The sequence below is a fragment of the Carassius auratus genome, chromosome 10 (assembly GCF_003368295.1).
Source record: "Carassius auratus strain Wakin chromosome 10, ASM336829v1, whole genome shotgun sequence".
Taxonomy (NCBI): Eukaryota; Metazoa; Chordata; class Actinopteri; order Cypriniformes; family Cyprinidae; genus Carassius; species Carassius auratus.
This window is the reverse complement of record NC_039252.1, coordinates 14,496,701-14,511,383: the sequence shown is the minus strand read 5'-3', so window position 1 is coordinate 14,511,383 and position 14,683 is coordinate 14,496,701. Positions and strand designations below refer to the sequence as shown.

At 38.5% G+C, this 14,683-nt stretch overlaps 1 protein-coding gene across 1 annotated transcript; it reads left to right on the top strand.

Annotated features, from left to right (window-relative positions):
- Window positions 1-480: 480 nt before the first annotated feature.
- Window positions 481-12,821, top strand: rsf1b.1 (remodeling and spacing factor 1b, tandem duplicate 1). The gene is made up of 16 exons (XM_026273915.1): window positions 481-712; window positions 2,043-2,134; window positions 2,311-2,403; window positions 2,553-2,758; window positions 2,851-2,999; window positions 3,090-5,689; window positions 6,741-7,016; window positions 7,098-7,202; window positions 7,290-7,369; window positions 7,543-7,597; window positions 8,331-8,440; window positions 8,521-8,588; window positions 8,676-8,883; window positions 8,976-9,175; window positions 9,526-9,705; window positions 10,152-12,821. Exons 1-16 carry the CDS (start codon window positions 559-561, stop codon window positions 10,676-10,678), a joined length of 5,103 nt encoding a protein of 1,700 aa, XP_026129700.1. The 5' UTR covers window positions 481-558; the 3' UTR covers window positions 10,679-12,821.
- The last annotated feature ends 1,862 nt before the right edge of the window (window positions 12,822-14,683 follow it).

The following is a 14,683-nucleotide window of genomic DNA, read 5'->3' as shown; positions in this document are numbered from 1 at the left end:
TAGTTAACTGACAGCACCCTCTGCTGGTAAAATATTACTGCAACAGTTCATTAACTCACCTGGACTGATTATGAATGCATAATGAGATGTACTCATACACACGAGTTCACTTTATTAGTGATCAGTGTTCACTATTATCCTTTAATATAAAAACTACTGATCACTATTTATTACTACAACAGGAGATATATTACAAATAGTATCCCTATTAGTATTTCTCTGTCTGGATTTCTTTCATGTCCTCTTTCTTCAAAATCTCTCTCTCTCTCTCTCGTGCAGTTTACCACTGTTGCAGTGTAATGTGTTCATGTTTCTTTCGTTTGTCTACATGTTTGTCTTGCTTTTACATAACATCTGTAATATAAATATTGTGCCACTTTAAGTGTTTGGTTTAGGGGCCTTTGTTTCTATTCCTCTCTCTCCGTCTCTCTGCTGCTGCTCGTGGTTTGTTTACATCAGTTCAGTATCTTCGACGCAAGGGCTTCTGGGCCATGTGTCTGCCATAGTCGCGTTGCATTGTGGGAAGGTTGTGGTCCTCCAGCGGCTCGGTTCGGAATAATGTCTGCCTCGGAGGCAGCGGACGGTTCTTCCCCGGAGTTATGCCCGAGCTTCGCCGTGATCTGCTCGTTTCTTGAGCGGTATGGAGCTCTGCTGGACCTGCCGGAGGTGTCGTTCCCGGAGCTGGAGCGCAGTCTGCAGGAGAGCAGCGCGGGTGAGCCGCTCCTCCATTGTTGCTCTACAGCCACTTTACATGCGTTTAAACTTGCCGTTTACTACTCCACCCATGGGTGTCGGTGTTTTTGTCGCCGTTTGTGCCTCTAAAGCGCCGTTTCTGCCGTTAATATCGGCGTATCCCCCGAAGTAAGCTTTTATTGCGCTTTATTTACTCATCACAGCGCGCAGAAACGCATTGCTGCTTTATTTGCGTTTATATGCAACCTTTTACATATGGAAAATAACCTGTATTTGCAAATAACTACAAGCATATTGAGAGGAGTTAAATAAGTCTGTTTATTCATAGTGAAATTATAATTTGGCATGAATAAGTGCGATGTGAAAAGCGCGCATGCGCAGAACGTGTAAACTTCCTGCTCGCGACGCTGAGAGGGAGAAATGACAATATGGGATTATTTTGATTGTCAAACTTTGGTGATAGTTAACAATAGGCATTTTTATTTGTATCTCTGATGGTTTTGCTGAATTGTAAACGTGTCAGGTGTGTTTAAAATGAACTGAAGCACGATTTATTGAACTGTTATATCCATCTAATCACTATATATATATATATTTATATATATACATGTTTAAAACCTAAAACTAAAATTGTCATATCCCACTTAGTATGACTTTATTGCAGTTACAGAAAATGTAGTTGTAATGGTATTTTGGGTGAAACTATAGCAGCTATGGTATATAGTAGAGACAGATAGATTCAGCCAGTCATAAACATATTTATATGAAAACGTCTAGGGGACTATAGCAGGTACAAGAACAACAGTAATATTAAATGTCCAGGAAGGTGTTTATCACCGTTATTTCTAATGCAAATGTAATGTTCGTGCATGAATAAGTTACAGACTAGTGGTTAAAAACCATTTCCAGTTTGCCCTAAAAGAGTTTTTAAATCCTGAAATGGCATTGGTATTACTTTATTTATATATATATATATATATATATATATATATATATATATATATATGTATGTATATATATATATATATATATATATATATATATATATATATATATATATGTATATATATATATATATGTATATAATTTTTTTTTTTTTTTCACTGATGAATATAAATGATCCTACTGTTGCTACTTAAGAAGTTGGACCAAACACTTAAGAACACAGATGTGTTAGTGTTAAGTAATGTTGATGAAAGAACAGATACACAAATCAGAAATTAAATATTCACTGTCACAACATTTTGAGAACCGCGAACCAAAAAAACTAATAAGATGTGTTATGGCTGTGTAAATTGTAAGTATGTGTTACATGTTGCTTTAATATTGAAATATCTATATGTTCTCAGTACCAAAACTCCTTGTGGATCTTCATGTGAAGTTACTAAGGAAAATTGGCAAGTCTGTGTCGGCAGACAGATGGGAGAAATATCTCATTAAGGTGAGTAAATCAGCGTTAACAGTGAATTAAGTATTAGATGACTGCACATTCTGCTTTTAACAATCACATTGAAACAGCTGTGAATTATGGATTATTTCGTAATGATTTCTTGAATGTGAGCACAATGAGCAACTGACAGTGTTTATTCAGTATAAGATTTCTTTATTACTATGTAGATCTGTCAGGAGTTTAACACCACATGGGCATGGGAGCTGGAGAAGAAAGGTTATCGAGAGATGACAGTGGAGTGTAAGACAGGAATACTGAAGGTAAGATGGGAAATATCTGTTAATATCACACCTCCAAATGAAGTTGCATTTGAGCCTCACATAATCGGTAAAAACTGTTGTTGCATTTGTAATGTATTTCCGCTTTTATTAACCCAATGTAACTTGAAAATATTCTGTTTTTCAAACAGTACTTGTGTGAATGCCAGTTTGATGACAATGTCAAGTTTAAAACCGCTATCAATGAAGAGGACCCAGATAAAATGCGTCTTCAGCCGATTGGCAGAGACAAAGATGGCCTCATGTACTGGTTCCAGCTTGATCAAGACAATAATGTAAGGGTCTATATGGAAGAACAGGATGATCTGGATGGGTCATCCTGGAAGTGTATAGTAAGGTAGGCATTCTGCAATCAATTTCCAGTGGCATAAAAACCACATCTTCATAACAAAAAAATAATTAAAAAGCCTACTTTATTTTCCATTGCAGAAATAGAGACGACCTGGCTCAAATCCTTGGACTGCTGAAGACTCATATTGATCCAGCACTTTTAGTAAAGAAGGATCAGGAGGAGGGCTCATCTAGTAACAGTCCGAACCCAGAGAATGGAGAAGACAAGAAAAAAGAGGGCGCTGAAGGTATCTACAAATTAATATTAAGTATTGACCGAACACAGCTGGAATTAGGAGTTGAGTAGTGTTTTTACTGATTGTGTTTTTGAATTCCAGTGGAGATCAGAGATGAGAAGTCACAAAATGATTTGTCTGCATCTGAAAATAAGGAAAACATCTTGGAGAGGGTAAATGCAAAGCAAGAAGATGCAGATACCACAGATGCATTGTCGGAAAAAGGCTTAAAGGTGAAGGAAGAACTGCAGAAACATTCGGAGACGGCAAACGGCTCTACTGGATCGATCAAAGAAGAGCCACAGGATGAGTATGAGAACGTCAAGGATTTGTCAACACCTTCAAAGAATGCAGCACAGACAGAGGATGTAAAAAGAAAATCTTTAGAAGAGACTCAAAGAGCTTTGAAAAATGACCATCAAGCTAAAATCCCCCTGAAAAAGCGGGAAATGAAACTAAGGGAAGACTTTGACACCAGCAGCATGGGAGTACGAAACGCTCCCGTGAAAGAATCACTGACATGTTTTGATGACAGCAGATTGAATCCTGAAAAGATCAATGGCCATGTTCCTCACCTTGCAACATCTGAGAGTGAAACGCAAAAAGGGTCAGAGGGTCTTCAAAAAGAAAGCACAGAAGATAATAATTCTGAGAAACTCCCTCTTGTTTTAGATAAATCCAAAGAGAGCAAAAAGGAAAGAAAGAATGACCAGATGGAAAAGAAGATGGACGCAAATGAAACCAGATTGTGTGCTGAAGAGCAGATGGAAGTGGAGAAATCTGAGGAATCCTGTGCCGCCACTGCAGAAGAGAACAAAGAAAAAACTGAAACCTCTCAATCTCATGAAAAGATCCCTGGAGAAGAAAAGCGTTCATCAGTAAGTGAACAATCGGAAAAGACACCTGGTTCTGAAGACGTAACTGACAATAGAAAGTCTCCCAGTAGTGATGATACAGATGCTACTGAAGTTAATACGTCAAAACTGCCTGGAGAGTCAACAAAAGAAGAATCAATGAAAGATCTCCCAAACAAGGAGTCAACGATTGAGCTTTCAAAAGAAGACACCGAAGATTTCCCAAACAAAGAATCATCAAACAATCTTACAAGAGACAAGTCAGTGAAAATTTCCCTAAAAGATGAGCCAACAAAAGATCTGGCGACGAAAAGTCTCTCAGAAGAAGACACATCAATTGAAAAGTCAACAAAAGGCTTCTCAAAAGAAGCAGTGAAAGAGTCATCAAAAGATTTCGTAAGAGAAGAGTCGGTACAAAGTCTTCCAAAAGATGAGCCAGCAAAAGAGTCAATTAAAGATCTCTCGAAAGAAGAGACATCAGAAGAAAAGTCAATGAAAAATCCTAAAAATGAACAATCCAAGAAAGATCTCGCAGAAGAAGAATCACATGAAGTTCTCACAGAAGAAAGTCGGCAATCTCCCAAAGACTCCAATAAAGACCATGAAAAACCAGATCCGACTGCTTCCACGTCGATGGAAACTGAACCATTCCAATCAACTAAAACAGAGGAGTCTTCTTCCTGTGAAGTAATCAAACCACTTTCTGGCACAGAAAAGCCAGTATACACTGAAGAAACGAAACCTCATCACAGCTCTGCAGACACTACCACAGAAAAAGAGCCAACTGCCATTGTCTCAAAAACTGAAAAACAGTGTATATCTGAAGGAGACAAGCTCTCAACCAATGAAGAAAGTGAGTCCATTGCCTCTAAACCTTCTGAGGATACAGGTGACCCTCAAGACAAAGAGCAAGAGCAGTCTGAATCCTTTAAGCCAGCATCAAGTGATCTAGAAAAACCATCTGTTTCTGATTCAACGAATAAGCCAAGCACATCAAAAACCACAGAGAAAGTAAACCGTGAGGAAAAATGTGATACAGCTGAAACTGATAAAAAAGAGGATTTGGAAACGTCAAAAGACAAGGATAAAAAGGTTGAAGCTGCAAACAGTTCAGAAGAATCTGCATTGAAAAAATCAGAAGAAGTTAAAGTTACAGAACGACCTGATGAATCCAACAGTTCGGAGAATCCTTCTTCTGATAGAGAACATGAAAAGGAACCTGATTCAAAGGAAGGGAGCAAAGAGAAGCCAATGGATATTGATTCAGAGATCAGTAAAGCTGATCAAATTCAGTCAGCTATTGAGGAGGGAATTGAGTCTACAACAGCAAGTAAGAAGGAAACGCATGTTCCTGTGGATCAAAACACAACCTCTAGCAAACAATCTAAGCAAGACGCAACTTCTGAAAAATGTGAGGCTTCCGAGGATGTTCAAGAAAAAAGCACTGCTGTTGTGAAAAGCAGTAAAAGACCGGGACGGCTTCCAAAGAAAGCTGTGGAGAGTCAGGATGAGGATAAAACAGGCGAAGGACAAGAAGAAAAGGCACAACGGGAAGGAAATCGCATGAAGATCAAAATCCCATCACACAGGAGAAATGCAGAACTTCAGAGAGAAGAGGTAAGGGGAGATTCAGAGTCTGAGGTGACCGACGGCAGGTGCTTGCGGAGATCTCCAAGAATCAGCCGACCCACTGCTAAAGCTGTGGAGATCCAGGACAGGAGGGTTGAACGGAAGCAGGTGACTCCTGTGTCTGAGAAAGAAAAGGAGGAAAACGAAGACAAAGAGGATGAGGATTCTATACCAAGCAAACCAAGGAAAGCTGAGCCAGATGGCCAAACAAAACCAAAGGTATGAGTACCTCTTTTTTTCTGCTTAAATATATGTCCCTGTACCATAAAACCAGTCATTGGGGTCAATTTTTAGAATTGAGATTTATACACCTTCTGAATAAATAAGCTTTCCATTGATGTTTGGATTGTTAGTATAGAACAATTTCTGGCTGAGATACAACTATTTGAAAACCTGAAATCTGAGGCTGCCAAAAATTCAAAATAGCGAGAAAATCACCTTTAAAGTTTTCCAAGTGAAGTTCTTAGCAATGCATATTACTACTCAAAAATTAGGTTTAGATGTATTTATGGTAGGAAATTTACAAATTATCATCATAGAACACAATCTTTACTTTATATCCTAATGATTTTTAGCATAAAAGAAAAATCAATTGACATACAATGTATTTTTGGCTATTCTTTTTTTTTTTTAATGATCACTTAAAATCGAATCTTTTAAAACATGATTAATAACAGTTAAATGTGTCTTTTCTTTAGCAAATCTCAATAAATATGAATTCATCATACTGTTCATTGTAATGTTGTGACGACTATGTTCACTTGTAGCAATTTAATGGTTGATTGTATTTTTTGTGTTTTATTTTCCATTTACTCAGGCAAAATAGTGTATAATTTATAGGCCATAACAAAATTAACAAAAAATCAGTAACATAGTGCAATGTTATTACAATTTAAAATAGATGTTTTCAATTTTAATATGTAATAGTTTTTTGTTTTTCTGTAAGGAAAAGCTGAATTTTTAGCAGCATGTATCCAGTCTTCAGTGTCACATGGTCCTTCAAAATCATTCAGAAATGCTGGTTTGGTGCTTTAGAAAGATTTCTTCTTATTAAAAACAGTTGTGCTGCTTAATATTTTGGTGGAAAACAAGTTGTTATTTTCAGGTTTCTTCGTTTTTTTTTTTGTAGCGTTATAAATGTCTTTACTGTGACTTGTGGTCAATTTAATGGGTCCTTGCTGAAAAAATTCTGCATTAAAAAAAAACACCTTTTGAGTGGTAGAGATTTAATAATTGAAGGTCATTCATAATGTCACTCATCATTCAACAGGTGGGGAGACGTCGGAAACGACAACCATGGTCTCGCATGAGACGTAAAAGGAAAAGTTCTGACGATGACGATGATGTCGTCGAGGAGAGCGAGAGTGAGGAAGAGGAGACGGAGGAGGACGACAGCGATGAAGACTATAAGGTGGAAAAGACCAGGAAAAGGAGGAGAAACCGAAACCGAGAGCGAAACAGCTCTGACGACTCTACCTCTTCATCAGAAGATGAACCTAATGACGACCCCTGCAAACACTGTGGCCTTCCCAACCATCCCGAGCTGGTGTGACACTCTTCTGCCAAACATCTTCCTGTTCTCACAGTCAGAAGTGCTGCTTTTACCTCCTCATTTCTGTTCCCCTAGATCCTCCTGTGTGATTCCTGTGACAGCGGTTACCACACTGCCTGTCTGCGGCCTCCGCTCATGATCATTCCAGACGGGGAATGGTTCTGCCCCCCCTGCCAGCATGTGAGTCAATTCAGATTTCAGGACTTCCTTTACAGAAAGGGACAATTCTGGCTATTTTAATGCTGATGCCCTTCATTTCTCTTGCAGAAGCAACTTTGCGACAGGCTCGAAGAGCAATTGCAGAATTTGGATGCTGCCCTCAAAAAGAAAGAACGTGCAGAGCGAAGGTGAATAAAGAGATATTTTGACCAGCTCAAGTGAATAGTTTAACCAGTTCCAGAAAAGTTTCTAAATTAATCCAGTTAACTTTTATCAGTCTGTTAATCTATTGTGCTATAGGATGATGTCCTATGTGAGAAATCATTTTCCTGTCAGAAACATTGTCATTCTTCTCTCACAGGAAAGAGCGACTGGTGTATGTTGGCATCAGTTTAGAGAACATCATCACACCTTCCGTAAGTGCCCAAAGTGCTAATTGAAGTTTGAATACTTTTTATTTTTTACAAAAGACACTTTAAAGTATGAAATGTCTGCTATCACAAAGCTAAGCTATTATTTTAAGATAGGAGGATAGATTTGAGGAAATTATAAAAAAGCATAGAAAGTTTGTTTACCTTTTTAAGCCTAATTACAATTTTAAATTGTAAATAAATATTTGGAGTATTTTCAATTCTATAATGCATAATCATCATTTTGACTACCGTTCAGAAGTTTGAAGTTAGTCTGATCTTTGTTTTTGAGAGAATTGGTTTATGCTCACTAAGTCACTAAAACAGCAATATTGAGAAACATTTTTACAGTTTTCTATTTTAATTTATTTAAAAATTCATTTTATTCCTGTGATGGTAAAGCTGAATTTTCACAAGCCATTACTCCTCTTTAGGATCATAATGTGCTGATTTGATGCTCAAGACACATGGTCATCAATAAAAACTGGTGCTGCTTAATCATTTTGTGGAAGCTGAGATAAACTTTTCAGGATTCTTGGATGAACAAAAAATTTAAAAAACACATTTGTGAAACATGTTTATTTGACATTGAAATCCTTTATAACATTATAAATGTCTTTACTGTCACTTTTGATCAATTTAGTCCATCCTTGCTAAAGTGAAGAATTAATTTCTTTAAAAAAAAATCTTACCTACCCCATGGTAGTAAAACTGTAGTTATACATATATATTTTTGAAGGTGGAAGTGGAAGAAGAAAAGGTGGAGGTGGTGAAAGAGAAGAAAGATGTGAAGAAGAGCAAAGGTTGGGGACGGAGATCAACCAGGGCAAAGAAATACATAAGCTACAGGTTTGTCAGTCTGCTTGCTCATTATCTTGTGCTGTTTGTAGACACAGTCGTTTATTCACTGTTTGTTACGTTTTTGTCAGATTTGATGAGTTTGATGAAGCGATTGAAGAGGCAATCGAGGAAGACATTAAAGAGGCAGAAGGTGGAGGTAGAGGAGCATTTTCATACATCACACTAGTGTTGATATTTAAGCTTTTAGTTCAAGCTTAGACTGATCAAAGATGTCAATGCACAGGAGCAGGCCGGGGGAAGGACATGGCGAACATCACAGGCCACAGAGAGAAGGACATTTCCACCATCACACAGGAAGATGGGAAGGAGAACGGGCGGCCACGACGAATCAGTGCAGCTCAGAAGAAGAAGCGGCGGCGGCTCAACGATCTAGACAGCGACAGCACCGTGGACGAGGAAGAGAGTGAAGACGAGTTCCGTCTCAGCGACAGGTAATGTTAAACAGCTTTACATTTAAGAAAATCCCAGAGAATCACAGTCTTGTCAATGAAATAACACTTACTCTGCTCTGATTGGTCTGCAGTTCAGAGTGTGAGGAGTTTGTGGCCTCTGATAATGACGCGGAGAGTGAAGCAGAAGTCCCGTCCTTTGAGGACAGCGACTTCGGCAGCGATGTTGGCTGCCCGCGGAGAAGACAGCCGCCACGCAGAAGACGCAGACCTAAAGGATACTCTGATGAGGAGGAGCTGGAAACCGATGAAGAGGAGGAAGAGGAGGAGATGGGTGAGGCATTTATAAAAAAAATTATACTAATACAAACATGTATTGTGATTTATTTTTATAAATATATATCGTTGAAGTTTTTTTCGTTTATTTTTTGTGTAAAAATAAATATAAATCAAATCAAATTATAAGTCTCAGATATTTAAAAATGAAACGCTGATATAAGTTTGAACTGCGGAGGTAGACAAATAGTGATTTCTGAGGGTGAAAAACTCTTGTTGAAAAAATTTGATAAAATTTTTTAGTTGAATTTGTACCGTACGTCTGGTTTACTGTTTGTTCACTGATATTCCTGTTTGTTTGTCTTGTTGTGTATGTGTGTGTGGGGGGTGGGGGGGGGTTGCATGCAGCGACAGAAGGCTCTAGTGAATTCAGTGCCAGTGACCTGGACGTCCGATGTCGGCGGTCCTATCGGAGTCGTAAGCAAGAGGTGAATTACTGTGAAAGCACCGATTCTGACGGCTCACAGGCCAGCACCAACAAAGACAAGAAGAAGAAACGCAGACGTCTTTCCAGCTCCGACAGCGAAGGTCAGTGCCATTTACACCGATGCATTTTCACAGCATAAGGCTCAGTCATTATATCATTTTGACATTATATAAATATGACAGTAATGTTATAATATTGCTAGAATTATTCTGTGGTCGACTGATAGAGGTTTTTCTATTTCAAACCTGGATGACTGATATGTACATAATAATATTTTACCATTCCAAAGTTTGGAATCAGATAAAAAAAATTGTTACAAAAGATTTCTACTTAAAGGCTTACTCCACCCTAAAATGATTTTTTTTTTCATTAATTACCCTCATGTCTTTCCAAAAAAAGACCTCATCTTCGGAACAGAAATTAGGATAGTTTTTTTTTATCCATTCTGAGAGTTCATTGTCCCTCCCATGGACAGCAGTGTAAGTAACACCATCAACATCCAGAAACCACACTACATAAGTGATGTTATTGTCTCTTGCTCCTCCAGTTAGTTTCCAGTCCGTCGAATCTGATGAAGAAGTCCGAAAGCCCAAGAAGATAAGAGCGGACTCGTCCGAGGAAGAATCCAGGAAACGCCGAAGACGCCTGTCACTTAAACGCCGGAGGGAGTCGGAAGATGACGATGATGATGACGATTCAGATGAATCCGAGGAAGAGGAGCGGCCCATCCGGAAGCGTGTGAACCGCATCGACTCTGATGACAGCGAGAGTGAAGAGGAGGTGAAGAAGAGCCCGTCGGAGAAAGAGACAGAGGAGACTGTTGGCAAAGGGCCCAGTCCACTGGACTACAACTCGGTGGAGCTTCCTCCAGCTAATGGACAGAGCCAAGTGAAGGGTTTGGAGGGTCTCGTGCCACGACCCGGGGTGGGAGTGATGACTAAAAACGGCAACGCCCCATCAGCAGTACCCATAGTGCCGAATGGCATGGAGATTGTTGCACCGGAAGAAGATGAAGACGACCTTTTGGGCGTCACAGACCTCGTAGACTATGTATGCAACAGTGAACAGTTATAACTTGGTATTCTTTTTCTTTTTTACATTTTTCTCTTTTTTTTCGACCCTCACCCTGTTTTCACCACGGATCACGTCAACAGTCCCTGTTAAATGTGCTAGGTGGCACATGAATAATAGCTGTAAATATTTTACTGAGCAAAAGTATCAAGGGAAGGAGACCACAATCCTTCTAACAAACTCCCCGAGATATTCCTTCTAAAGTATTGTTTTTGTTCGATAAGGGCAATCGCTCTCAAACAAACCCTCTCTGGAAACAACCTCTAAAACCTCTTTTTACACTAATCACGCAGCCATGCTCACGCTCACACGTCTTGACGTAGACATTTGTCAAGTTTACATGCGTTTTGATCTCCACTGATGTCAGTTGCACATTTCAGAGAGAACTGGAAGTGGGTGGAGTCTGTGTGGAGGGGGCGGAGCCTTCATTTCAGCGAGGCTCCACGCAACGCTAAATATCGTTAGCGTTTGATCCACTCCGAGGCCATTTTTACCATTCTTTCATAATCTAAATGGAGTGGAAGTTGAATTTCTACCGAGTGGTTTCATAGTGTCATTTGGTGGCGGAAAAAATAGATGTTTTTATTAAGTGATGTCATTATAAGCTCTGTTTTGTTATACTATTTATTATAGAATTTGTACCTGAAATTATCAGCTGCTCGCACCACTAGAGCACAAGATTCCTGGAAGGTGTATAATGGTGAAAAATTGCTCATTTACTTATGCCAACATACTAACATTGCATCCAATTCTCTTGCTTTGGGCTGTTTTAGCACCACATTTTGATTTTAATTCAAACACTATTTACTCTGGCAGCTTTTCAATGTATCAAATGCCAAATCTTCCACTCGAGGATGATAAAACGCTGAGGACTCTCACCCACATCGATGCGCAGTTTGTTTCTCTGAGGGATTCCTTGAAGTTTAGTGCTGTTCATCTCATTTTGATGCAGATATTCCATCTTCTTTGCCCATCGTGTCCTTCTTATGTCTGTGTTTCAGTGCACTATATTCATTTTCTTTATATAAATATATGAATATAATCATTGTAATGTTTTCCTTTAGTTTTGTAAGCATACTAATGATGTGTATGATTAGTTTGTTGTTCATCAATTACAAAGCAATACATTTTTCTTACAAGACATGCAGGAAGAGATTCATCATCTCCTGGTTTTGTCTGTTTCTAAAGACCGTAGTTCATGTTGCTGGTGACATTCGAATGATTTCCGACCTTTCCGAGAGCAGCGTGATGTGAGACGCCCCTCTGAGATGTAAGAACACATCTGAGAAACTTTGTTTGATCTTGCATTATCCTGGTGTGTATATCTGTAGTTTTCTGCTGTAACATATTAGAAGCATTTTTAAATCATTTAAAAGTATACATAGCAGTCCTTTTATGATTGCAGCTGTTTATAATTTGTTTTCTAGGTACATTTACCACTCCAAAGTGGGCACGTCTGTCTCTGTCTTTTTATGAGTTTATTTCAGTTTTGTCTTTGAGGGTTTTCAGGTTCACTGTCCTATTTCCACTGATTGCTAAAACATTTCCAAGAATGGTCTGTTGTTAGAAGAAAAAGCATTTGATGTTAAACCCAACAGACAGTTGAATTGGTGTAAAAATGTCTTGTACATTAATGTTTAAGCTTGGCATGCACTTATATTCTAGTCTGAGTTATTTGCTCTTGCGGCATAAGGGCATCAGATTTTGAAAATAAATCATCCCTGATTTTTTTACAAATATAGTTTTAACCATGCTAAGACCAAGAGCATCATTAGGTACTAGACCACAATGCATTTCTCTCCAGGTGGTCTATTAACAGTATTGGGCTGGTGTCATTAAAACAATTTAAGGTACAGATGTCCATTTGAAATCGAGGCCCAGCCTATTAATGACAGTATATATTTGTATTTCATACATAAAAATCTTTTTAATTTGATATTATGTCATGAGGGATGTGGACTCCAGTGTTTTAAGATATCTGGCTGATGTAGTTTGACAGCAGATGGACCGAGGCCGTCTGGTTTTAGCTTTTAGAAATCTCCTTTGTGTTCGTCTGTTTCTCTTTTTTTTTATCTGTATTGTAATTTCTTTCATATGATTTACTATCTTGTACATTTGTCATAATAAAAAGGAAATGAAACCTGTATGACGATGGTGTAATGCTTTTATATGTGCAAAGATTCTTTTTGTAGTTTTGACAGTCGGCTTTAAAGTTTTCGGACTGATGCACTATTGACATTAATATTTTGGAAAACATCGTTTTGCAAATGCAAATCCGTTTAGTCAAGGTGTTATATTTTCAACAGTTTTTCTCCCAGTTTCTTGCTGATATCAACAGCAATAGTCCAAGAGCAAGAGAGGAGAACACTGAACTCAGGTCGGTACTGAACCGGTATTGTATATCTGACATTGCAGTTCTCAATCTGACCACATGGTGGCGACCAATTAGTGAGACTAGATATGAACGAAAATCTTCGTCTATGGTGTTTAAAAACGTGTCTGGTTTTACATCTAGTTCTGAAAGGTTTATGTGTGTGTGTGCTTTATGTAAATTAATATTGAATTTGAATTGCCTAAATTAATTTTTGCAATGTTATTTATTTACTGTAGTTTTACAGTAATAATCCTGCTCTCAACCTGACCAGGGGTGCGTTTCCCAAAAGCATAGTTGCTAACCTGTTAGCAACTTAGTTGGTTGGCAATGGGAAATTGTATTGCAACCAAAAAAGTTGCTAACTTAGCTAGCAACAATGGTTTTGGGAAACGCACCCCAGGCTGATCTAAGGCTGATTTTAGAGTTGTTTTGAGCACTTTTCACTAGGTCAGGCTGGGAAACCAGTTTAAATCCTGTAAGGCCAGCAAACTAGTTAAGGCTGGGTTCAGCAGTGAGAGAAGTCTCATCCTTAACTCATTTACAGCCAAGAGTGCTGCGTTCTTTTTCAGTCAGTTCATCTTTAATTCTTTTTGAGTTTCTGGCATTCGCTTCAAAACTCCCTGTGGGAATTCCTGTTAGTTGGAGACTTTTCTCTAAAAAACCGTCCTGTGTCTCTCCTTAACTTTAACCATCTGATCCCACATTGTATCTTAAGCAAGTGGCATCACCATAGCGACACCGAAATTAGAAACAGGCAACACTTCTTACGTTGTTGTCACATTTTTTTGGATCTTTCGTTCAACATCGACATTTTGATCAGACCGAGAGTTTTTGTTAACACACATAACCTTTATTAAGAGATCTGCTAACATGGAGACCAGCTGTGAAAGAGGATTTACTCGTTCGGATCTCATTAGCGCCGAGTCTGGGCGATGCTGTCTGAGCGGAATACTAATGCTGCTCCTCTCTGCATGTTAACAGTCCTCACATATTCAAACGGTTGAGTTTGTATAGAAGAATGAGTGTTAGTGATGGAGAATAGAGCATGAGGGTGAAGGGAGGGGAACAGATATAATGCCTCGGGTGAGAACCCTCTGAATCTGGCCCCTTCAAAAAGCCTACTTGTTTGGGCGAAATACTCATGCTTGACGATTAAATGTAAATTTATGGTCTATTTTCAACTTATTTTAAATGTTTCATCAAGTAGGCTACATAAATCCAGAAGTAAGCCTATAGTTCTGTTTTCTGCAGTCAAGCTTCCTCATTATGTTAGCGTGTTCCCGAAAAGGAATGACATATTTATATCACAATTCTGTGTTTATATCCCACAATTCATTTCTTGGAATCGTGTGGGAAAGACGGTAGAAATATGAGGTAGGCTATAACCATAGACTATTAAAACATAACCTCAATGCGACTTGCTACCAGTTAAAGATTGCTCTCTAACTTCAGTTGATCATATAGCTGTCAAAACATGTGTTGGTATACTAATTACTAAAGATGAATATAGGTGTTCAGCAAACTTCAAACCTATTATTATCAAAACACACCAAAAAAACTTATTTGTTGGTTACAAAGGTCTCATTTGGCCTATGCAGCTCAGTGTCTTTTTGTGTATAAGCCCACGTCTAAAT